We start from the raw sequence: 26098 nt of genomic DNA, 5'->3' as shown, positions 1-26098 counted from the left end.
AACAATCAATCAGGGTTTCCTTTAATTACGTAGTTCCCGCGTTCGCCGCTAGAGGGCATACAGCTTGAAATGGATGGACAAAAGGCTTTATCAACATTTTATTTTTACAATTGCTATAATATAAACGTCTATCAATAATAGTTTTTAAATGACCTGTAGCCTTCACTAGTTAGTTCCCTAAAGTCAGCGTTTTGAGTTTTCAGTAAAGTCTGTGAATGTAAATGCTTAACCATACATTTATTGTTATTAACCCTTGTGTCTGTAAGAAACAGCTGGAATGAATAGATTACACATTCATTTCAAATAACCAAGATGCCAGGTGTTTTTAATTAAAGCCTTTTAACATTTTAAATGAACAGATCTTTGGCATCACAGCAAAACTCAAACACCAAACTAATCATATGTATGTTACATATAATTTGACAGAAATAAAACTGTAATTGTAATTTTAAGGGATATTTGTTTCATATCACTTTGTCATTTTCTATTTAGTTGTTTCTTTGAGTTTCGCCAAATTACATTACTGATGGGCAAATGTTGCTCTATTAAAAGAAGTTAAGTCCTACATTATATCAGATCCTCGTGTTTTAAACAAATAATGAACTAAAACAATATGAATATTGCAATGCAAAACACGTAATTTACGATGATTGAAACGCAAGATATATCCTTTGCTGAAAGAGCATAGTCATTATTATATTACACAGAGAAGTTGTTCAAAATTAAAATCTTTATTGGAATACATTCCAAAGCAGTTAAGTCATCTCATGACTGAACAAAAATAGCCATTTATCTTTAAAAAAAAAAAAAAGTCCCAAGATGCTTCCAAAATGCACTGAACAGCTTTTGACAAAAATATACATTGAAGTAACTCATATCTTGCTGTCACTAATTGACTTGTTAATAAATAATATTGTGAACATAACATTTTTTATACATAACATTTTAGACTTCCCCATATTTGGAACCAAAATTAATGAATACATACACCCTCAATTTGAAAAAAACAAATTGTGAAGACCTGTGCCACACAAACATTTCAATGACAAGTCATTCCAGTGCATCCTTTGACATCAAAACAAAAAAGGAAAACACGATGAATAACAGTAGAAATAATGGTAGTAATACAATAATAATTATAATTATGAAAGGATGATTTTTTATAAAGCAACACTGATAAAAGCAGATATTATAAAGGACCAACTATCAACAATAAAATATACAGAATACATTCCTTCAGGGTTTCAGAATAGAGGAGCCCATGTGAGGAGGACGTTTATAACTGAGCTAGAGGGAGACACAGTCGCCTCTTCAGAGAAAACAGAAAAGAAAAATCACACTCATGTCTACAGGAGAAGTTAAATTATTTAGAGTTAGACAGTGAGATGTTGAAAGCTAAATTACAGTCATTATTTAGGTTTTGAAATCTGTCATTAGCATTTTGAGATCCAGGCACAGGCCCAAAACCTTCACACCTCTCCTGTAAATCCAGTATGCATGTTAAAGTAAGGAGTATGGTTTGGGTAGAGTCACATGCAAAAGTGAATCCTGGAGTCCATACACATATCTTGTCTAAATTACATAGTGAGGAACCTCCTAAAACAACTCAAAGCTCAGGTCAGTGGTTATATAGTGTTGATTGCTTCTGTTGATGTGAAGTTAAAGGAGGATTTGCATCAAGCGATCACTTCAGGAGACATTCAGAGCCTATCCATAGGCAACATGTTCAGTTCCCGAAGACAAAAAGTTATGGCTTTGTGGATGCATGATGGCAAGCCTTGAATGTAGTGAACCTTATATATCCAGTAATCACCCACTGTGAGTGGTGTGCAGTTCTGCAGGCTGCCCAAACAGCTCAGGTAAAGTCATTGCAGAGACTTGACAGCAACAAAGGGAGTGACATGCCTGTACAGTATCACAGGCAAAAGTGGCTTTGATCCTGAAAATAGTAGACTCACAGGAAATCAAACTTAAATATAGATGATTAAGCACAGAAACCAAATCAGACTGAGCCGATGAGGAAATGATGGAAATGTGTCTATAGTTCCATAAACCTCATTTTAAGCGTCCAGCTCCCTGTAGGAGTGGAAGGTGCCAAGAGAGGGATGGATTTGTCCGCTCCGTGGAGCCTGTTGCCCCTAACGGGCCGATTCAGTGCAAGAGGCATTTTTACGAAAAGATGAATGGGAGTATTAGCTTCTTCTGAGGTTCTCTTCTTCTTCTGTCCCCATACAGACTATCCTGTGATTCTTAAGGACTGTAAAACACATGTTCATGGTTCAGCCAGGAAACATTCCTTACAACCCACAACTTCATTGTCTTTCATACAAAAACGTCCGCAGAGTTCTGCCGAACCCTTCCGCTTTGTAAACGAAGTTGGCGAGAGCTATGTACAGATATTGTGATATGTCATCTATGAGTGTGGATGGCAGTGGTTGTTTCACTGAGGCCGAGGTTCTCCGTGTACTCTGAAGCGGTACATGCAGGTGTATTCTGGGTGACCCCAGTTAGACAGCACACGCACCTCTATGATCTGAAAGGCCCTGTCATTCTTCTCCTGAAAGAGAGGGGCGGATATTCAGAACATGCTGGCAGACAATGATTTCATTTTGATTAATATTAGGAGGTGTGTCTTAAGTTACCATAACAGGAAAGGTTTGCAGTGACTCTCCATCTTCCTCATATACGTAGTTCCCCAGCAGCTTCCCTTCTTCCTGGTACTCATCATCAAGACCCTGTAGACAAATAAACATCTGTCAAAACAGGCATTTATCAGCGTGTCTAGCTATAAGGCTTTATGTTAAGTTAGTTTCTTACAAAAACAGTGAAGTTGCGTGGCGCGCTGGTGATGTTTCCGGTAGGAGACAGGGCCTTGGGGATGTGCTCCACACAGAAGGATGTGGGCAGGATCCTGAGGGACAGTCGGATAACCAGATAACCCTGAGAACCTTTGAATGCCCAGCAGTTGCCGGGGTACACATCAGGCTGAGGAGAGGAAGTGAGAGTAGAAATGCTAAAATAGGTTTCATCATAACAGCAGCCAGGAATAGTGAATGAGTTTTTCTCCTAACCAGTTTTATTTCCTAACACATCATAACAGACTTAGGTTATAGGAACTTGTAAAAAGGTTTTGCTGAAATTATTCTTTCTGTTACTGGCCATTAGAATACCCCTACTTTATGTGATCTTACTGTATGTTTTCTGAGATAGGAAGTCAAAACAAAACTCGTTGTCTTTCCTTGTTAAAAGCAGGAAGGAGGAATTATAGCATAAAATGCTGTTTCAAAGTTCACATTTAATTAATTAGTCAAATAAACATTACTCTCACTGATATATCCTGGTGACACTCACCTGGATCACGACCCGTGGAGACTGGGAGAAGTACCAGAGTGGCAGGCCGAACAGACTCATGAGAGCCGTCTTTGTCTCATATGTCTCAGAGCAGCGAGTGCTGAGGATGCTGCCACCTGAAAGACGGACAGTGGTACATTTCAATTTAAGTACAACTATAAAAGCACTATTGTGTAGTTATAAATAGTGGAAGTTGATAGTCCATCATAATTCACACGGATGGATCCAACTGCCACAGCATCTTTGCCCTTAAAGCCATCGGTCAACATGTCCTTACATGAATGCACGGTTTATTGTGTGCTTCAAACCCTGGCTTTAACTTATCATAAGGAGAGAGACTCAAGCGCCAAACTAGCTGTTGCTAGCTTAACGGGAAAGCATACGCCCAAACATCACGCCGCCCTGTCTGAAATAAAGAGCTCCCATCATTTAACTTTCTTTAATTGAGATAAAAATTTAACAAATCCAATCCAACTTTATTTATATAGCACATTTAAAAAACAACAGAGTTGACCAAAGGGCTGTACATCAATAAATATATTAAAAAGCAACATAAATACAATTAGACAAAACCAATGAAACTAATGTAAAACCATGAGACAAGGAAAAAATAGCCACAGACTGAAAACCCTCATACACGATGTAAAACAAGACTGCAATTTAGAAAACATAGACTGATACTTGTTATACGTCGTCTGCAAAAATAAAAAAAACCTTACTATTATTAGCTTTAAGGCAGGGGTGTCCAACCTTTTTTCACCGAGGGCCACATACAGAAAAATATACGGAGAGCTGGGCCACTTATAGAGGTGAATATTGCCTCACAAGTTAAGTTATAAGTTAGCAAAACAAATCAAATGTAGGTGAGTAATGCGCAGTACTTGAAAATGCTTTAAGGAAAAAACAGCCTACATCCCGTCGGTCTTTAGGGTTTCATTTATTTTGTTGGCAGCTCATTCCTTAAAGCAGAAGCCTCAGATTGCTGGTAATCAGAGTTAATATGAAGGTTCAATTTCAAGCTTGTTATAGAAATAAGTTATTGTTTTGTTTTTTTATCAACTCAGATTTGTTAGAAAATGTTTTAAATTCTAAATGACTGAAATTATTGGAAAATTGGGCTCCGTAACAACTGAATACTGTGTAATATATATTAACATAGATATTTGAGAAGTACAATATAAGACAAGCAAAAGATTAATTTGTGGGCCATATAGTTCTAGAATTTGCTGGGGGCCGATTCAAAATAGTAGTTTGGACACCCCTGGACACCCCTGCTTTAAGGAATGCTCATTGACCTTTCAAAGTGTGTACCATATCAGCAAGCTGTTATATTATCAATATGTCACTGGCAAAATATGGTCTCAAAACGACAACAATATCGCTTATGGCAATTATTTCTGGTTTGAAGCTGAAGGGACCAGCTTACCTAAATCTGTTAACCTTGAGTGGTTTGGAATCCAAAGCCCAAGTTGCACTATCATAGAGACAGAGCGGAAATGCAACAAAAACAAACCAGGGCGGCTGTGATTATATGGAGAGTATCTGAACTAGACTCAGTAGCGGGTCAACTGACAGTTCGGTAACACTCCTGGCAATAGAGCCTGAGCGTTTGCTGTTGATACTCTGTTGTCCTCCAGCCTGACTAATGCATGCACCCTCATTATGTAAGAGACATGCATTAGCGCACCATGCTTAGTGAGGAGCAGCTCGCTTGCTGATCCCTTCTACCCATTACTAAAGCTGCATTCACATCAAACAAAAACACATCCTCCCATTTAAAGGAAGGTAGTGCAAATGTGCTTCAGGAGAAGTCACAGACTGAATTGGAAAGGTTAAACAGACTCAAAGTTTAGAGAAACGCAACTTCACTCTACGAAACTTGAACTGAAGTGTAACTAGCCAACGTCTTCTCTTGTAGTTGCTGGGAAACATATGCATTTGCGTTCAATTGTGGTTGGAAATGTCAAGGTCGTAAAAACTGGTGTCTGGTGGAAATACTTGAGCTACATGGGGTGTTAAGGTTGTTGTGACTAGTTGCCGCACTACCAGATTTGTTGTGGATGCAGCCTAACTTGACTTTGATAGACAGGCTGATATTGATGTGCTTCTTACCTCCAGATTCCAGGGCATAGTCCACCTGGCCTGTTCGGTCCTGGGAGTAGAGCCTCAAAGCGTTTTGAACAATCAGCTTCACTTGCTGGAGAACAGACCACAACATAAGCGTTACAAACGAAAGAAGAGCCTCAAACACATGGTCAATTGTCTTTTTTTAAGAGCTTCCCCGGTGATAATGATGTTTACAGTGTATGTGCATTACCTCTTTTGTCAGTCCCTCAGCAGCAGCAGTGTGCTGGACGGTCCCGCTCACCTGTCTGAACGATACTCTTGGCTTGGAACTCGGCCTCACCCAGGGTTTGAGCACGGCTGAGCTCCAGCTGCAGGGACACGTTTTTCAGGATACTCTGCTCCAGTGAGGAGAGTGAGGCTTGCAGGTCGGGTGTGCTGACGTAGCGCTGAGACAACCAGAGGATCAGAGACTCAGGCACCTCTCCCTGCTCCCCTCCTGACCCACCGCTGCCGAAGAACAGAGCCTGCAACTCCTTACGCACCTGGGAGGATACCTGGGAGGATACCTGGGCTGATATCTGGGAAAAAGAGACACAGATATCTTATTATTCAAACAAAGGAGCTAAATATTTAGGAAACTGCAGCACAGTGAGGGCAGCCCAAACAGGAGTTAAAAGTTGTGTTGTTTACCGTCTCCTGCAGTGTTTCCAGCTGCTCACACTTGCCCTTGCATCCCACAAAGCCCTGCAGATCCTGTCTGATTTTGCCCAGCTCCATCTCAAGTCTCTGCACCTCCACTAGCAGAGCATCATGTTCCTCCTGCTTCACACCCACACTAAGAAGAAGACACAGAATCTGCATGTGAGCTGCAATAATCTTGCAGAATTTGCTCACAAAATGTGAATAGCACGTAATAATAAACAGATTTCTTCTGGCCTCTGTACCTGACAGGAACTGGGTCTGCTGTTGAAGGGACAACCTCCTCCTCTTTTTCCTGCTTCTCGTGCTCATACTGCTGCTGCCTCTGTTGCACCTCCTACAACACATATCAAGCGTAAGAATAACCAAAAGGAAGATGAAAAAAACATAAACTGCAACGACAGTCAATTCTGTTTTTAGACTTAAAAAAACCAGATCTGCCTTCATATTAACACCGCTGCCTCTATGGGTGTTATGTGTTCCATATGTTATCTCACGCTTTAATGACAGTTTTGTATTACTACCTGCAGTGCATTCTTTGTTATTGTTACCCATTTGACCGTTACTCATTGTACCACTCACTCTTTAATGAAATATGGATTATTTGATTCAATTATGGCTTATAATCTTTTTCTTGCAGGCCTTTACTATTTATTTGAGGTTTTATACAAAAGTTTAGGTTATGTTTTAATGATAGTAATATAAATAGGTAGTCTTGCAGACACATTGTTAAGAGGTTTCCGGTAGAACAGCAGTGTTTCTGCTAAACGTACCTCAGTCTTGGCAGCCAGCCCGTTGAGCAGCAATTCTAAATCAGCCAGCCGTGTTGCCTGACCCTCTTGGTGCTTGTTCTGCTGCTCTTCACTCTGCATGGAGCAGGAATAAAGAGAGAAAGAAGTGAGATACAAGGGAGCTTTTTGAGCAAAACATGCTCTTGTAACTCAAGACTTATCCTAATGTCTCACCTGGGCTCTGTGTGTACTCTCCTGCTCCAGCTCTCCCCGTAACACGCCAAGTCTGTTCTCCAGCAGGGATGACACCCAAAGTCCCAGGCTCTCCCTGTCTGTCTCGGTGTGGAGATGCTCTTTCAGGGAGCTGTAGCGAGCCAATATGTCCTCGTGACGCTGATCCTGCTTATGGTCAGTCTGCTGGACTCGATCCCATAGTAGGGCTAATTGGCGCTCCACACGTTCCAGACGCTCCAAGTCAATACTAGAGACTGCCACAGGGGGGAGGAATGGCTAAGGAAGAGGAGATTTGAAGAGATACAGAAAAAAGGTTACAATTTGTGATGGTTTTAAGACAGCCCAGAAGCACAATAGCATTGATATTACTAAGTGACTTCTAACAGTGTGCTGCTTGTGGTTTCATCTTACTGGTGCCTGTGAGACCGGGGTGGCTGGGGTCTGCTCTATCGGAGCCTCTGGTGGAAGGATGGGGACAGAGGCAGGGGCTGGAGCAGAAGCTGGCACCAAGTTAGACAGGAGGGTGATGGGAGACGCCGGACGCCACTCTGTTAGGTTTATGGCTGGGAGGTAGGCAAGTAGTGCAGCAGTGGACGGACCCCAAAACCAAAACGCTGCATATAGATGACAGAGAGTAAAGGTTTCAAGCACTCACATGTTGGTTGGTCACTTCTAACAATGTTAGTCTTATGTTGTGAAAATTGGTTCAAACCCTCAGATATGTGTTTTACATTCAGTCCAATATAACACACGATTACTCACACCATGTTAACATTTACTTTAAAACTTGCAAAAACATAGACTCTTTTCTTTCCTTAAAATAAAAAAGCAAATCCATAATTAATATTAAAAATGTCCAGAAAATCAGAGGAAATGTATGTGAACTAAAAGGAATAGCTCATCAGGTAACTGGATAAAAACGGAGTGAAGTAAATCACTCAGCAAGGCTGACCTGAATCTGGTTCTATTGCATCATACTCTGGGGATGTGTGCTTGTGAGGACATCTTGTGCCTCACGACAGACTGATTCTTCTCCGTACGTGCTCAGTAAATAGGTTACCCATGTGATAAAGGAAAAATAGCATTTCTGACAAACTCACCAAGGAGGAGCAAAAGGGGCAAAAGGAATAGCAGGAGCCTCCAGAGTTTGGGAAGGCATCTGAAACACACAGTCACACAATGGTCAGATCAACAGTACATGCTGAGGTTCATCAAGCAGTTGTGGCCCACAGATAGCATTCATTTGAGTGTACGCAAGTCCAATATTTCCTCTCCTTGAACTCAGTTTTTGGTTGGACATATCTGTCTTTAACCACTAAATTCTGTCCTGTATTCATCTGCAAGATGCTTACTGTGTGGTGCTAGACATTCAGTGTTTATGTTTCTTAGGTAATAATAATGGAAGGAGAGTTCTGGTAAGCCTTTCAGGGCTTCAGATTCAAGTCGCAACCTTTGTTCATCAGAAGGAGAGATGCATATTACGTTCTTATTTTATACATTGTTATTACAAAATACAGTTGCTTTAACATTTTGACAACAGTTTAGCAGTTAAATATTTCCCTTTTGTGCATTGCAACGCCGGAAGGTTCAGAAAAATATTGGGGGGAAGGGCTTACCGTGTCAGAAAGAAGACATTGAGAAGAGACATGAGAGACACCAGTTGATACCATCCTGTTGCAAGAAACCACAAGAGTCCTCTGCCTGTCGTCACTGGGATGATTGAATACACACACACACACACACACACACACACACACACACACACACACACACACACACACACACACACACACACACACACACACACACACACACACACACACACACACACACACACACACACACACACACACACACACACACACACACACACACACACACACACACACACACACAGAAAATGAGATCACAATCTGACCAAGCTACTAAAGGAGACCATCAGAGAAGACACATCATTCTGAAAAGCTGACAAAAACTGACCTGGAGCAGCCAGGAGCATCCAGAAGACAGAGAGCAGCCTCTGCACCACTGTCCGAACCACCGTCCCGACCCCTGATCCCAACGCTTTGCCGGCTCCCGCCACACAGTACCCTGGCTGCAGGAGACAGTGACCTAGAGAGGGGCGATGTTTAGTTGATCAATTGCAGCGTGTACTCATCTACAAGCAGTCTTCTAACAGTAATTTTCGAGGCTGTTATCAACGCAAGTAAATTGCTGGTTAACCTGCATAAGCTAGGACGCTCCACAGCGCCCCCACCAGGCGTCGAGGCCTGGAGGACTGCGTGAGAAGGACGGTGTGTGTCTCTGAATGCTGCTTCCCTTTACAGTCATCGCCTGAGTACGCCGACATGATGGATGGCAGGCAAACAGAAAACACAAAAATAAAGGACGTGTGAATGGATGACATTAAGATGGCTTACAGGCAAAAACAAAACAATTCACAATTAGCCAAAGGAACAGAAATTAAAATGCAAAAAATAAATAAAAGATACACTTAATAATATGTTCATGTGCATGCATGATGAGCAATATGCTATATACTGTATGTGATGACCACATGAATAGCTAGATGTATGACCAAGTTAATTTTCTTTGCAGTCTATTTCCTCCCTATTCTTTAAAGGTTATTCATGTTCGTTTAATTTGTTCTTAATCAAGGAATAAACTCCACCTCTGGACTCATATGTTTAACATCTTTTATTATACTATTTGTGCACGACAAGCAGGCTGTTAAGTGTATCATCATTTATGTGATGTTTTGATGTCACATTGGACTCTTGAAAAAGGTTTGTAGGACTAATTTGATTGAAGGGGAAAGTATCTGCAGGTCACAACGGTCAACAGGCTGCTGTCCAGTTAAAGCAGTTCACACAACCTCTGCCTGGTGGTCCTAACATAGGTCACGCATATAATTAACTCTGTCAGTCAAAGCTACCGCACAAAAACGTTCTAAGTAGAGAGAGAAAGAGATCATGTTTGTGTGTGTGTGTGTGTGTGTGTGTGTGTGTTTTCTGCTTACACAGGGAACCATTGAGTTTAAGATGTGAGGCATCGTCATTCACCAGGTCCTTCACATTCATGCTCCCACAGAAACTTGAGTGAGCTGCAACATACACATAACACATTTATTTGCATAACAAAAACCACGTAGTGTGAGATAATTGTGTTGAAATTAACAATGGAAGGAGAAGGAGAAGGAGAAAAGAAGAAGAAGAAGAAGAAGAAGAAGAAGAAGAAGAGAAGAAGAAGAAGAAGAAGAAGAAGAAGAAGAAGTAGAAGAACAAGAACAAGAACAAGAAGCAACAAGAACAAGAAGAACAGGAAGAAGAAGAACAACAACAACAAGAAAGAAAGGAGTAAATGCACGTCATCGATGTGCCGGCAGCAAATCTCAATGTCATCAGAAAGAGAAAATGAGAATAGGTAAAGCAGTAGGGCTGAAAAATGTATTGGTACTAAATTGAAATCACAATATGGACTAATGCATATTATAAAAGGAAAATGATATCAAACTATAATATTGAAATTAAATATTGTGTTGCTGCAGAGATGTCGCTACCCACACATCGGATTTTACTAAGGAACATTCTTCGTGTGCACAGAGAAAAACGTCTCTCGCAATTGCAAGGTTTGTTAAACTGCAGATAAATATCTTTCACACATTTTTCAGCCCTAATACATAGTGACAGCCCCAACATAATTGAGGGTTGAGGAAATTCACCAGCAGCTGTGAAAGAACCAGATTTAATCAGCAGTTTACTAGAGATAAAACTGACCTTGTACAAATTGTAACCAGAACTGCAGAGTTATCAGTGACTTTTTATTGTTGCGCTTCAGTGTTCATTCTCACAACCTTGTGGTTTTTTTCTCTTAATTGAGGCAATAGTTTGGGGAATGTACAAGTTTAATTTTGTTTCTAGTAAACTTCCTCTTTCAGAAATAGAAAGCAACAATGTGAAAGTGAAGTCTGGGCACACCAATAAAGAAACAGATTATAAAAGGAGCCTTTCAAAGGCAGTTCAATTACATATTTATTCCAATATAAATGTTTTTACGGCTTAAAAAAAGAAAAGAGCTGAGAAAGGAGAGAAATGGTGACAAGAAAGTGTATTAACGAAGAGCAGCAGAGGAGGTCAGGAGCTGTGACCCTTGACCTCTGCCTTTTATCATTACAGTTGGTACCTTGTCCTTCATAGCCATTAGCCCTGTGGCCCATCATCCTGTGAAGAGTGTTCTGCTTAAACAGCCGCAGTTGGGAAAAACTGGAGGACACCACTTGTTTCATTGACTCCGAAAACGACGCAAGGACACCTGTGACAAACCCGCCCCGTACAATCACTGTTAATCAGAACTCACAGCCTATATAAGTAATACAAATAAAAATGGGTGATAGGAGGATTCAAAAAAATCCCTTGAAGACAGAAATCCTAAAAGAAAAACAAATACAAGCTCTGAGAAGGAACGGTGATAAAGTGAGAAGTGAAATAGGAATAGACGGTGACTCAGCCAGTAACATTAAGAGTGAAGATGAAATCCCTGCTCAGAAAGAAAGTGGAGATTTCAAACTATCTGCAAAAGAGAAACGAGTCTAACATCTGTCAGTTTTCCTCCAGGATCTCACTTATGGTTTAGGAAAAAAATACCACATCAAATGACAGAAAGAAACAGAGTATGATGGGTAGTGATTGAAGAGCAAATGGCTTTTCTTGTTGTATACCTTTTCCTGACGGGCTCTTTGCCCTTGAACCGAGCCAGAGCACATTGTTGAAGAGCAGGGTGACTAAGGACACTATGGGAGCCAGCGCTCGCTTGCTGTAGCGCACACACGTGTCAGACATAGACACCAGGACACCTGTAGAGAGACACCACCGCCGTTATATTCTCATCACCACAACACACTGGCACGTTCCAGCTCCAATACTTTCAACTCGTAGAAGGGAAAATGTCAGGAATAACAGCAGTCTGCATTTCATTTTTCGACATTTTAGTCCAATTTGACATTTCCTCACCTGTCTTGTTCCTTCGATTCCTGTCTCTGGAGTATATGCTTGTGAAGGGTGACGAGGAAGAGGAAAAGAGGGCGTCGGAGGAAGAGTAAAAGAGGGCGCCCGAGGAAGCTTCTGCAGCCTGAGATGATGATGATAATGATGAAGAGGAACGTGTGATAGGGGAGTCCTTCTCGGAGTGAAACGAGCAGTCTTTGCAGATGTAGCCGTTGGCGAGTGGGGTGTGGGACTTGGATGCGCTGGCGTCACCGTTCCCACTTGATGAGCTGTGGTCGTTCCTCCCTGAGAGGAAACAACGTGTTCATAAAAGAACAAGACCAAATAATGAATTACAAAAACACAGGAAAACTGTTAAATGCTTAATGTAGTAGAAAAGACATCACAAAGCAAGTATGCTATGACTTTATTTACAACACAGGGGAACAGCAAATACTAGGGATGCACCGATGTTCGCCCTATTCACCGATTAGTGTTGTCACGATACCAACATTTTTGTTTCGATACCAAGTCAAGAATTGCGATTTCGATACTTTTTCTTCAAAAAAGGGGAAACCGTCTTAAATGTCATTATTGTGCTTTATTTCACACATGAAAAAAAAAAAATTGTCAAACAAACTTCTTATAGTAGATGAACTACATTATTCAAAAGTTTACATTAACTTTGGATAATAACACGGGAGAAATACATGGAGTGCTCTCTTTTCCCCTCTCCCTCTCCTGACAGCCAGTCGTATCCGTCTCATGCAGCTCAATGAACCAGTAATGAGTGACCCGACAGTGAAGAATAAACATATGCATAACTAGTTTAGCTAGTTCCAGATGTAGATAAGATAGTTAAGTGTGTTAGGTCTTTAACTTGAAGTAAGTGTTTTTGCTCTGCGCACCGTACAACCGGGTGGAGCTGCAGCAGTGATCATGTAGAGCTGCGTTTCTCCATCAGCAGAGATGTAACCACAATATTTCCAAATTTCGTTTGTTGAGTCTTTTTTGTCAACAAGCCGAGGCGCATCGGCAATAGCACTCGCAGCGATGCTCTCGTTTTGTCACATGATACGACAGCTAGAGCGTGCATGAGAGAGGGGAGGCACTGCAGGCACTGGCTGCAGGCAGTGGAAGCAGAGCACACAGGAAATACGGCTCTTATTAAAACAATGTCATTCTTAAAGTACCGATACTAATGAAATGGGGGAATCGTTGCATCGCGATACCTTTTCGGTATCGGTGCACCATGCAACACTATCACCGATGCTTTTGTTATTTTTTTCCCGCGCTCTGTCATAACATCTCCAGCACCCGTAGTTCATTTATATAGAAAAAAACATTACTAAAGAAAACAAACAACATGTCGGCAGTGTGGGACCATTTCACTGTTTCGCCCAGAGATTTGCGATTTACTTATGTAGCTGCATTATTCCAAAGTTTACAGTAACTTTGGATAATAACACGGGGGCGCTCTCTCTCCCTCTCCTGACAGCTGGTCCGTATCATGCAGTAATGAGTGATCCGACAGTAAAGAGTAAATATATTTATAACTAGTTTAGGTAAATTCAGAGGTAGATAGAATAGCTAAGTGTGATAAGTCTAACTCTAAACATGTGTTTTGCTCCCCTCACCGGTTCACTAGCAGGTGATCCGGGCGAGCTGCGTACTATGATGTTATAATACCAAACTTGAACAGCCTTTGACACTCAAACCATTTTGCGAGAAAAAATATTGAATGAAAAGTGGAATAACAACGGTGGAAGAAAATTAGATTAAAACATCTGCACCCCTAGTAAATACATACAGTAATGGAGGAAGTATTAACATGATTTACTGCGAGGTGAAAGGAGCACCACACATAATATTAAGGACATGTATACTTTCGCTTCTTTTGAGACCAGATATCCAAAAATCACTCAATTTAGGTTAACAAACCTAGGTAGCTCAAATCAAACCTGAATTAATGAAACTTGCTCTGTGATACAGGCTGAGAAACTTCAGTCAATGACTAACTCAATAATTAAACTAAAAGGCAGATTACTCATTTTAAGGCAGGTAATGTAACTTCAATATTGTGAAAGGTGGAATTCAATAAACAAATACTCGAATAAAATAAGTGTGGATAAAGTATAAAACAGATGAACTGACCCTGGTGCCCATCCACAAAAGTGGTGGTTGTGGTCGTGGTGACGGTGCGTTGTCTCAGGTTGGACTGGTCCATGATGGAGGTGAGGAGAGATCCATCAGACAGCGTGTTGCTTTCATGAATGACACTGCTGCTGGTAATTGGGGTGTTAGCGGCTGAGAAAGAGAGGGTTTTCCTCGGTGTGGCAGCTTGGCTTAAGGATAGAGACCGGGAGCTGGAACTGGACTGTTGCTTTTTGCCTCGCAGCGTCCTAGAGAGCAGAGAAAGGAAACATGAAGAGCGAGGAATTTCTTGCATGGATACGAAAATGCCAGTTATGTTAAGACCACCAGAATGAAATGTACTCGTGCTGTGTAAATGTGCACTGAAAGCTACCTGGATGCAACAGTTCATCACGGCTTAGTGGCAGTAGTCAGAATTAAGTGTATACCTCATTTTACTGCACAACATCAGTCCAGCTGTTGGTGCTAATACAGCTTTTGTTTTAGGATAGAAATGAACTCAGACATGAAGAAGTTTAATAGTTATCACTCAATTTCAAAACAATATTCTTCTTCAAGTCACTGATAAAAACATAAATATTAAACATACTCTTATTAACATTTTACAAAAGGAAAAAAGAGAACTTTAAAACAAAAAAAACATGTCCCTTTTTAACAGCTGAACTGCAGGCTCCTTGCTTAACTGTATTTATTAGCTTTATTAGTTTAGTGGGAGTGTTAGCATCTATTGCTAGTCTCACCGTGTCTCTTTCCTGGTGCTGGTGTAGCTGCTGCTGCTGCTGTTGCTGTGGTTATGGGAGTATTCAGCCAGGCTCTCGTTGCCATAGTGACCGGCACCAGTCTGCAGGCGCAGGCTCCGCCGTGACATCCTGGGTGACTCGTATACGGCGGCGATCTGGTGCTCCTTCTCAAAATCTAACGCCGCTGTGGAGTAGCTGGAGCTGAAAGAGACAGGAGGGGAGAGTGGAGCAGAAAGAGCGGGAAAGTGAGGAACAGTTAATCACAGAGAGGGAAGTCTTCTGCACGGTCATTCATCTGGTGACAACAAACAGGCTTTGAGTGACTAAACTCAAATCAATACTTTAAATGCATCTCCTGCACTTTTTTTGTGTGTGCCATCTTCAGAGGCTTTCTTTTGGAACAAAAACAAATGAAAGACAGGAACAGACCGTCCTTTCAGAGAGCTGTAATATCGTTGTTCCCTAACAGGAAGTGACTCACTCACAAGGGAGGGGGAAAACGACACAAAAGAGTAGGATCAGTGTGTTTTCTGAAAGTCCAATAGAAAAAATACACCGGATAAACGTCCCAAAGAATGCAAGGAGGCTGAAGAAAAAATAAAACTACTCTACTCACTGCAACCGAAAGCCAACCATAAGTGGAAACACACCATGAAAGTTGTAAATTTTGCCATGCCTTGTGACTCACAGGGCCACACCCACCTGGCTGGCACTGGAGGAAGGCAGTCGAGGTCAACATCCAGACGTGACTAACAGGCAACAGGCAAGGAGTTGCAAAATTCACTGGAACAAAAATATTTAAAAAATGAATCTAATCCCTCTTATCACACAAAATGTAAAAAAAAGAATAGCAAAGAAGGTACATTTTATAAGACAGGAAAATCTATCTTTATAATTGATTTACTTTTACCACAGTTACCATGCTTGTATTAAATGCGCATTATGTATCGTAAAACAAACTGAAATGACCTGACCAAGCTGCACACTGCAGACTCGGTTCAATCCTTAGCATGTGGCACAACTAGGTCAGGCAGAATTATTCAACAGACAGCAGAGGGAGGGTGAAGAGGGGGAGCACACTTTACTGGAGGACAGAGGATAAACTTCCTGTCAGACGCATGAGGAGGGACCTTTCCTGCTAGTAGCCCTTGCACAGCACCGAGTATATGAAGGCAAAGTACTACCAACTAACCTGAGCATCGGCCCGCCCTCTGGCTTCACACACACCGAGGATTACAAACGCAGAGCCAATTATGTGCTTTTCGTCCTCGCTCTGCGTCCTGCTCCAATCCCAAGCACATGACCAGGGACCGTTGGTCTGACACTTAGCAGAGTTAGCATCCACTGTTTAGCATCTGCCAAGGAGAAGGACTCTATGTGCATGTTTAGGAGCAAAATCCTTGTTCACATGTTTGTTTATGTGGAATATTTTTCGCCACTTCTACTTCACTTTTGTGAATTTCCCCTCTGTAGGTCGAATAATGGCATTCTGATTCCGCTTCCATAAATATAGTAGAGGGAATTTGTTCAGGTGTATGAAAATCAGGTGCCACAGGTAAGCAACAAATGAAACTCTTCCCCACTCGCATACCTATGAAATCTCTACCAGAAGGAATGCAAGTGGTGTTTCAACAGTGAGTGGTAATTTCGCTTCAGATCAAATCTTACAAATGTATTCCTTCCCCCACGATAGAGACCATGTACATATTCTTAAATGCCTGAGAGGGATGGTTGCACCTGGCTTTCAATATAGAACAAGAGGCCATGTAGCTGAGCATGGACCTTACAAAGTATTTGAAACAGGGACTAAAGTGAATAACTTACCACAGAATAATCCATTTTCCATCCCAACTTTGTCTCTGCTTGTCTGGTTTAAATTCCCCTTTGAAATCTTGTGTTTGCTTTAAAAGAGGAGTTTCAAACTTTGAAGAAAATAATATTAATTCCAGTTGTAAAGAAATATATTAAAGTGTGTTAACAGGTTACAGCCTGAGCCAACAGACAACTTCCCTCTGGCACGTCTCCATGTTTTATAAACAAACCCATGCAGCATAGTATATCAAACCTGAAAACATGTCTGAAACATCACAGATAAGGATCCCTCGTAGTGTTACTGACTGAGCGCCGGGGGCACAGAAGCTCTGTGCTGGGCACGGCAGGGTGAAGGTGGGAATGACAACAGACTTGTGTCTGTTTGTCTGTGTAGCCTACAGCTAGGCACAATCATTAATGCAACCGTATGTTGATCTACCTGACAATTCTTTCAAAAAGAGTCACATAGATCTTTATTTGAAGAACAACACAACTCCTAATAAACCAGTTCTTATGTGTTGGCACACACACCCTCCTCAAACAAAAAAAAAAACACCCAGTCTGTCTCATCAGAAGCTGTAAACAATGTTCAATAGTTTTGCACACACTTTTCATTGGTTATGGGTTTCCAAATTGATCTCTGTGCCGTTCTCTCTCCCAGGCGGCACCCACGGCCCACATAGGTGATAAAAATAGACACTGTGCTTTCTGTGAGAAAAAGACACAGATGAAGAGACAGACATACACTACGGAGAGAGAAGACACTTCCGTCCTGACATTCAGCTTCCTGGAATCTCTCCTTACATAACGCTGAAGCTTTGATTCTCTTCCCACACTCAGTGGGCACAGCTGGCTTTCTTACAAAACACAACTATACAGATCAGAAAGGACTGTACATTTTAAAAGCACACGTTATGATCGGTATGCTGGATGGGGTTCACAGTTGGTGGAAATCTGAGGGTAACGCATGAAACAACAATATCATAATATCTTAAAATATATGAATAACTACTGTAATCAAGTGCACTTAAAACGAATAAAATTGACAAAAAGTTGAATATATGCAAAAAATGATCAGGCTACAACAGTCAATAGCTATTTGGTCGGACAAAAAAATGAGTTTTCAAATTGGTCTGAAAACTGAATGGGATTTTGTTTTTTCCATTTTATACCACGTTATATACCGTCCAATAATCAGATTAAACACAGGAAGGTTGATTGATAATGAAAATAAACAGTAACTCAAAAGGTATGAAGTCCCATTTTTAGTAAAAGAATATGACGTACGTCTGGCTTTAAAACTTTAAAAAAAAAAATACTTCCGGACACAAGATTTAAAATACTTCAGGGCACAAGATTTAAAATACTTCAGGGCACAAGATTTAAAATACTTCAGGGCACGGGCACCTTCAGGAAGGGATTATTGGATCCCAGCCATTTATCCAGGTGGAAATGCAACATAGTGAATGTGTTTGCATCATTGCGAAAGTATCTGCCCTTGGGGTGGAAGCTCCATTACTTTGGCGTCTGTCAGGATATCGTACCCTGGAGACAATGGCAGGTTGGGGTTCGAGACAGCAGCCAAAATGTCCAAACCGGCTTTTCATCTTTTCTTTCAGATCCAACCAGAGAGCTACAAAAGACAAGTTCCTCCTAGGTAAGGGAATGTAACTTTAGTAACGTACCTTCTGGTGAGTGTACTGCTCCAGTACCATGTTTGCTTTGCTGCCACTGAAAGGGACTTGCCACCCACCCACCTTCTGCCTGCTTTGCATAGTGTATGCAAAAAAGTGTGTTCCGTTCACAAAGCACAGAGGACGGACACAACAAGACATCAAGATGTTCACGTGGAAGGAAAAAGATCTGGTAGTTCACCAGCTGGGGTTTGCATTTGAAAAGATCGATGAGATTCCGACACATTTCTGTTCAGTTTTCTTCAGCAGCATTAGCTGATAATTGTTTGGATAGTTTTAAAGCTGTAACTAACTTTTAATCTGCAGATTATTTTCTAGGTATAAGGTGAATTAATCGATGGCCTGTTTGGTACGCAAGATGTCTAAGACCCAATGTGATATCTTTCATGTTTTGTCGAACCAAAACTCTAAAAAACATAGTGTGAACAGTGAACAACACCATCAACATATAAACTAAATTAGATTGCTAGTTCTGCTAACAACAGATCTTATTATCTGCAGCAATTGGATGAAAATCTATTGACTTGAGCTCAAATACTAAAAACACACTTGAACAGACAGACCCTGAACAAAAAAAAAACATTGGCTACCACACACGCATAACTTAGAGATTATAGAAACCATGTGTGTCCTTAATCTCTTTTTTTTTTTTAACCAAACGTGTGGTAAGGAAAGCATGAACCCTCACGCACAAGAAAGCAAAACAGAAAACAGCTTTTGCTACAAGACAGGGGGGCGGGTTATTGCCAACGAAAGTCTTTAGTAGGATAAACTGCCACAAAACCAAGTAAGCCATTAATGAGGAGTGCAGCGGGTGGGACCACTCAGAGATACTTGTCCTACCTGGCAACAGATTACAATATTTAAACAACCACATGTTTATTATTGTGAATGTACACCTCCTTGTGTCAGGCATCAGATTTTCTCTGATCAAATCCATACAAAAAAAAAGGGATATGGGAATAAAGTAAGGTTAGATCCCTGCCAACAACAAATCATGCCATTTTGAATGTTGTAATTTGGCTAAGCATAGTATTTGTCAACTGTTTGCATCTATCCATGTGTATCTCCTTCCTTATTCCCTGTAGGGCCGTGCTGTGTTTACTGGAATGATACTGCACTGAAAAGTCTGGGGAAAATACTAAATCAGAGCACTGCTGTAGCACACATCAAACCGTTACAGAAAGTTTTCCCCGTGGTGCTGAGGCCTATATTTACCAGAGGCCAGGAGCTGGGAGTCTGGGAAAGCAAAGCGCTTTAACATTACCGTCCAACTGTCTCTGGGTGGGAAGGATTTAGCACTGTGATCAGGATTGTTCCAGCCCACCCTCACTTTCCCTCCCACAGAAAACACTTCACTTGTGTCCTACACTCTCTCCCCCCCGTGATGTCCATCGCTCTACTTATTGCACTACAGCGGGGCGTTTCATGTTGCTGTGGTTGCGATGGAGACCACTCTCAACATTTCCCTGGCTCATGAAAGAGCGATCCGTAGCAGAGACTGGACATGAAGAGAGTCCAACAGAAACTCTGTAACTTAAACGTTATCTCTTGCCCTGGTTGATTGTGAAACAGAAAATACCTCCACATGTGTTTTATGCAAGCAAGGAGACCTGAATCTGTTCATCAGAGTAGTGACAGTTCACTCCAGGTATAGTATTTACATGAACTGAAGGACACACGTGTGACAAACCTAAAACGTAATACCTCCAACCTTGACTGTAGCTGGGTTTGAGGCATCAAAGTGTCTGGTAGTGGGTTTAACCACCAAAACCATGGGGCAGGCTGACACCAGCTGCTGTCATTTGCTTGACACTTGCCCGGTCGAGCAATAACTGACACACACTCAGACCAGATGTCAGAACAACTGTGAGAGCAGCATGCACAGCGCCTGTTACACTGGCAGCCCTGAATCTTGTCTTGCAGTGTGCCATGCACGTAATAATATGAAAGCACTGACTGCATCTCATGCTCTCTAAGATTTATCCTAAATTCTGCTAAAAAAAACGTGTAATTAATCTGCCTTTTCAACCACTTTTCGTTTAGTTTCTGTTTGCGTTCAACAGATCCTTGGGAGAATTAGAGGTTGAGTTGGTCCGTTGTCTCCGTAGATTTTTTGTAATGGTTTACATTTGTTATCTGCTGCTGCAGCTCCTTACAGCATCAGATACCCAGTCACTCCTGTTGCTTACTACCGTCACAGCTCAGCTATCACATGTGGTGGAAACTCTGCAGCGAGAGGCCCCAGCCCCACTGACCCACTTCCACCATTATTAAATATTAAGGATCTTTATGGATGCCACACTGCTCCAATTTGCTGACCAAAAACAAATCTGAAATAATGAAGTCACTCATACATTAAATGAATAGTGTCTATTCTAGCACAACTCTCCATCCTTGTCCTTTATTAGTTTTATTTTAGTTCCATTACATAGTTTTCTTTAGCATTTTCTTTTTTTATGCTAAATAGTTTCTTAAAAATACTTTATTTTATTATTCTACAACTTATTTTCTTATAATGTTTATGTTCGCACATCAGAGATCAGACACCAAATCAAATTTCTTGTATGTGTAAACGTATGTGGCAATAAACTTCATTCTGAAATAAAATAGATTACGTCAGATATGTTATCCGTTTTTAAAAGGACGGGTTAATATTTTTAGATAATAGATAATACAAAAAATATAATAATTTAACGTGCAACCTGTGAGTATGCTAATAAAATAACCTACTAATAAAAAGCGTGCTTATTTGATCTGCATTTTGTAAAGACGTGAATTAAAGGTTCAAGTAATTTGCAAGTTTCTTTTAAATCCCCTAGTGCAAAATGAAACTTCAATATGAGATAGAAATCAAACAACATCATACTGGTAGTCTCTCTGACTAAATCAGTGCAGTAAACAGAATACTTTTTAAGTAAAAATGTAAGGAATTCAAGAGAGCACAACAACCTCCCAGTTAAATTCTTTGTTGGATTATAAATCGAAAAGTGTTTTCCTTCTTGTGCGCATGACATTAATTCACAACAATGTTGGTGGTCCAAGTTGTAATGTCTCTCCCTGGTATGTTTACGGAAACAGAACCCTGTTGGCCGGCCTCCTTTCACTACTTTTCTCCTGGACCATTCAATGGCACGGAACTTGTCGCAGCTCTTTTGAGTTTTGACAACAGATGGGCCAACGGTTTCTGTCACCTGACTCTGTCTGTCTCTTCACTGCTCTCTTGTATCCATTGCAGGCCGCCGGCAGACACATATGTAATCTGCCGGTGTAGAGCACACTGAACACAATCAGCTGTCAGACACCCTGATGGGTTCATATTTCTGAACTTTAAACAATCAAGCAAATACAGTATTTAAATGTCAAGGTATTCTGCTATTTACTATAGACTGAGACAAAGACATCTCCATATAATAAGTTAGCTGATTTAAAATTTCACCAAGTGAGTTCCTCAGCACAGACTACATCATTCGCCGCTCAGCTGCTGTACACAGGCTTATTAAATCCACAGATCTCTCATCCAGCTAGTCAAGAAGCATAAACTGTTAGTGTAATCCTGGGATCAGGGCCACGGTTGTGACCGAGGTTCATTAATAGCTTCTCAGCTGACAGCATTCAAAGGAACATGATAAGCTTGTTCCAGCCTTTGAGTCTACCTGGTTGATTCCAGCGGGTTGTCAAACTAGCTTTTGTACATTTATCTTGCTTTGGTTAATCCACTCAAAAATACAGTTGGTTTTTTTACATTGCTCAGTGTGTAAACAAAGACATCCTGAAATTCTGAAGATGTTAATGGTTTGTGTGCTCTTTGTTTTGCCATTTGTGACATCGACACACAAGCCATTTCACACTTCAACATGAACACCAAACAGGCAAATTGCCAGTGTGCATCAACTTATCAAAACATTTCAGAGCTGCTGACATATTGAACATAGATAATAAAATCAGTAATATAATTACAGCTTAAAGAGACAGCAACCTGAACTGTTCTGCATTTCTGCAAGACACAACTTCAAAGAGAAGAGAGCTCTCTGTTCTCGGATTTTTTACAGGACACTTTCCCTCCTTTCGAGATGGGAGGGCTCCATTCCTAAAAGTCATTCAATAACTCATTTTTTAAAGTCAGAAAAGTGAGTTAAGCAGAAGGCAAGGGTAATATTTTAAATTCCTGACACACACACTCTCTCTGTTCTTAAAGTTGCCGACATGTGACAGCGTTGGACACAACAGCATTCCTCCACATGCACAGACTTTTCTAGTGAAGTGTCGACCACACCCTCGTAATGAGGTGTGAGCAATAGCTCAAGAAACAATGCATGGATGAGGTGCATCATTTGAGAGGTGGTTGTTTCAGGATTGACTATGCTGCCTTAAACTCCCCAAAACTGAAAAATGTTATAAGTGTAGTCAAAGTCTGTTGAGATAAATCTAGGGTGCACGCTCTGTTTTAGCAGCATAATAAACACACATGGCAACTGAATCATGAGGCTGAGTCATCAAAACCACAGGACTTTTTTTTTTTACAAAAAAAACCCAAAAATGGAATAACTGACTTACAAACTGAGTTTAAAAAAATGTAATAAAGAAAAAATACATCTGAACATTTCATCCTGTAATTGTGTTTGTTTTGGAACTAACTGGAAACATGGCTTGACAGGACGTATCCTAAAAAATGATTTACAAACGGTTCATTGCTTTTTAAGTTTTGTCTAAAAGCAAAACTAGCATCAGAATTGAATGTAAAACAACCTCTGGAATATTTTGGCAGCATAGACCTTTCATTGTGTTACGTTGACATATGAAATGAGTACACTGACAACTGTAATTATAGTAGCATTAAGGCTGACAGCGCTTAATAGCAGTCAAGACCAGAGCAAATGGAATTATGGAGTATCTGGTTTACACTACGCTTTCGCGGCTTTGATTTAAAATGAACAGTAAGGTCTCAAGGACTATTTAGATTCATTATTCTCAGAACTACACAGATTAACAAATGACGGGCAGGGAGTAACTGAAATACCAAAGGGCTGACTGTGATGATGCAGCACTGAGGTCTCACCTGAGAGAGTAGGTATAGCCGGTGTTCTCTGGGGCACACTGAGGCGGTGTATATGTGTGCAGTTGGGAAAAATCCATGTTCATTCTTCTTTGTTTAAACTGCAAGAATCAGGATGCAAGGAATAGGACTCTTTAAGCCAAAGCTGACAAGCCCAAAGTAACCACCATACACACACTCACGAAAACGCATGCATTGACTTGTTAAGCCTGTCTCTTTTGCTAATGAGCTCAAGTTCTTCCACTGTGTAAATGTAATTTAAACAAATTCAGAACTGCATCTATACGCCGAATACAATACAGCACTGGAAGATTCCCCACCTCTTCCCAAATCACTTCTAGTGCTATTCACTGGGCGGCTTTCCAAGACAAGACAACCACCGGTTACTGCTACGCTCTATGTCAGAAAGCACAGCCGGCCCTAATGAGAGCTGCTGGACATTCCTTTTCCTCGGGAACACAACAACACAACTGTGGTATTGAGAGTGGACTAGAGTTGGCCGACCTCTTCCTGCATGTTGGCTGTGGCTTCTTGTTGACGGAGCTGTAATGAATGACCTGTCTCTTCTCCTCCGGTCGCCAACTGACGGAAATGGCTGGCAGGGACAGGACACAGAATGACGATCCTTACTTCTGTTGTAATAAAAAGACTCCTCACCAGGACAGCTACTCCTACAGAGACTGCTTGGGTAAGCTCCGCGCACAGAGAGAGCAGTATTATGAAACCAAGTGAAACAGCAAGGGGTGGGGCAGTTTTAGGCAATGGGCGGGAAACGACTGCTCTGAGGGCTGAGCTTCCAATAGGGAAACTTGTATGATGTGAACAAGCTGTGCAAATACCGTTACTATTATACACTCAGCTGCTAGTTCATGAGGTACAGCAGAGACTAATACAGTCTGAAACAACCCATCCTGTATAAATCCTACCTCCCTTAACATTAAGAGTTATATAGATGTTTTTGTTATATTGAGGTGCTGATTCGTGTTCATTTTTTAGGCTGGCCTTTCAAAGTTCTTCTGATACACAAATGTGGGTAAACTTGTATTTAAGTTAACTTGTTTTTTTTAAACACAAGTGTGAAAAAGTTAGGTGTGGAAAGATATCTTGAGAGAAAATGCAGATACTGGTCTCTGACAGAAATGGGACAGGGACCATAAATGAAGGTTTTTTTTATTCTAAAATGTTTGGGGACCACTGGGCTAAATGTGCGAAACACCTCTCTGTATTTTCTTTTTTTTTTAAATTATTATTATTTAACCTTTAGGCTATTCAACCAGGAAAAGTCTTATTGAGATTAAAAAGCTCTTTTGCAAGAGGGTCCTGGTCAAGGCAGAACTTTAATGCGATAAAAAAAAAAGTCTCTGAAATAACCTATGAGTTCAATAATTAACTCTCTCACATAATTTAAACTAAAACAGAATACAATACCACTCAAGGCGGACTCTTGTGTTGGACATCACTAGTTTTGACTAGGTGTACCTAATAAACGGGTTACCAGGGGTATATACTTGGCCAAGATATTAGAGCATACTTGAGGTTGTCAGCTAGAATTTTTTTTTACTTTTTTACCCTAATATTGCTCTACATAATATCAAATAAATACAATAACTGTGCAAGATAGGAACTCCTACTTAAACTTCTGGTAATGCAACAACGGAGCAGCAAATAACACAGATGGCTATTTCCGAAAATCCGAAACCAAAATCTCAACACATAATCTTAACCATGGTTTAAATCCACTTCCAAGCCTCCAAATCAAAAAGACGGATAAAGGGTAAAAAATATCCAAGAAGCCATGGGGGGCCTACTTTAATTCAGCCAGGATTAGTTTATTTTGGCTGTACCGGTGGAATGAATCGTGATGCCAGCACTGAATGTGGGCAAATGAAAAACCACCCTCTCATAGTACATCGGTTAACCGTGTTACATCTACAGACCTGACAGTGAGGGAGAGTATAAGGCTGGAGTTCTTAATAAAGAGGGTTTTATTTCTGTTTAGCATATGGCTGATTACTAACTGAAATATTTAAGAATGTAGTCCTTGAGCTCATAATTCAGGAGACAGGTTTAACAACTACAGAGCATGCGTTTATCCCACGATCACACTGCTTTAGTCTAAACATGCTACACAGTGCTCAGTATCCTCACACGTTTGTTTTGCTGGCTCCTTTACGCAAACCACCTGCGACAACGAAGGCAAACTACACTATTGTGACTAGCGCAGCTTCTGCCAAAGCAGTGCTGCAGACCGGTGTCGTTTAAAAGACATTCAGTGTATTAATAAGTGGACATAGGGTCCGGCCAAATGACATATAAGCCGTTACATTCTTACGTTGCCCAGTGCTAAATTTAGACGCCATGTATTTAGACATTGCCGTCACTCTCACAGCAATGGGTCACTCATATCTTATCATACAGTTTATTTGACAAATTCTCAGTAAAATCACGCATTATTGATGAAGGATAAAACATATAATGTCAGGTTAAATCGCAGATTTTTGAAAATTAGCCAAGAAAATAAGGCCTGAGATTGCGTTAGTTGGGTAAAGGAGCTCAGCAAAGACATAATACACCTGCA

At 40.9% G+C, this 26098-nt stretch overlaps 1 protein-coding gene across 1 annotated transcript; it reads right to left on the bottom strand.

Annotated features, from left to right (window-relative positions):
- Window positions 1-712: 712 nt before the first annotated feature.
- LOC134877971 (SUN domain-containing protein 1-like) lies at window positions 713-26098 on the bottom strand. Its single transcript, XM_063903697.1, is given in 24 exon segments — window positions 713-2557; window positions 2643-2735; window positions 2818-2985; window positions 3352-3467; window positions 5464-5548; window positions 5669-5720; window positions 5722-5996; window positions 6109-6253; window positions 6363-6454; window positions 6891-6983; window positions 7083-7358; window positions 7494-7696; window positions 8183-8241; window positions 8699-8792; window positions 9063-9194; window positions 9306-9416; window positions 10102-10185; window positions 11265-11393; window positions 11800-11934; window positions 12092-12370; window positions 14219-14466; window positions 14959-15159; window positions 23524-23621; window positions 24025-26098. Coding segments are annotated over 24 exon segments (3297 nt in total). The 5' UTR covers window positions 24037-26098; the 3' UTR covers window positions 713-2440.

Source organism: Eleginops maclovinus, chromosome 16, assembly GCF_036324505.1.
Source record: "Eleginops maclovinus isolate JMC-PN-2008 ecotype Puerto Natales chromosome 16, JC_Emac_rtc_rv5, whole genome shotgun sequence".
Classification (NCBI taxonomy): domain Eukaryota; kingdom Metazoa; phylum Chordata; class Actinopteri; order Perciformes; family Eleginopidae; genus Eleginops; species Eleginops maclovinus.
The sequence above is the reverse complement of the archived record's forward strand: the minus strand, read 5'-3'. Positions and strand labels throughout refer to the sequence as shown.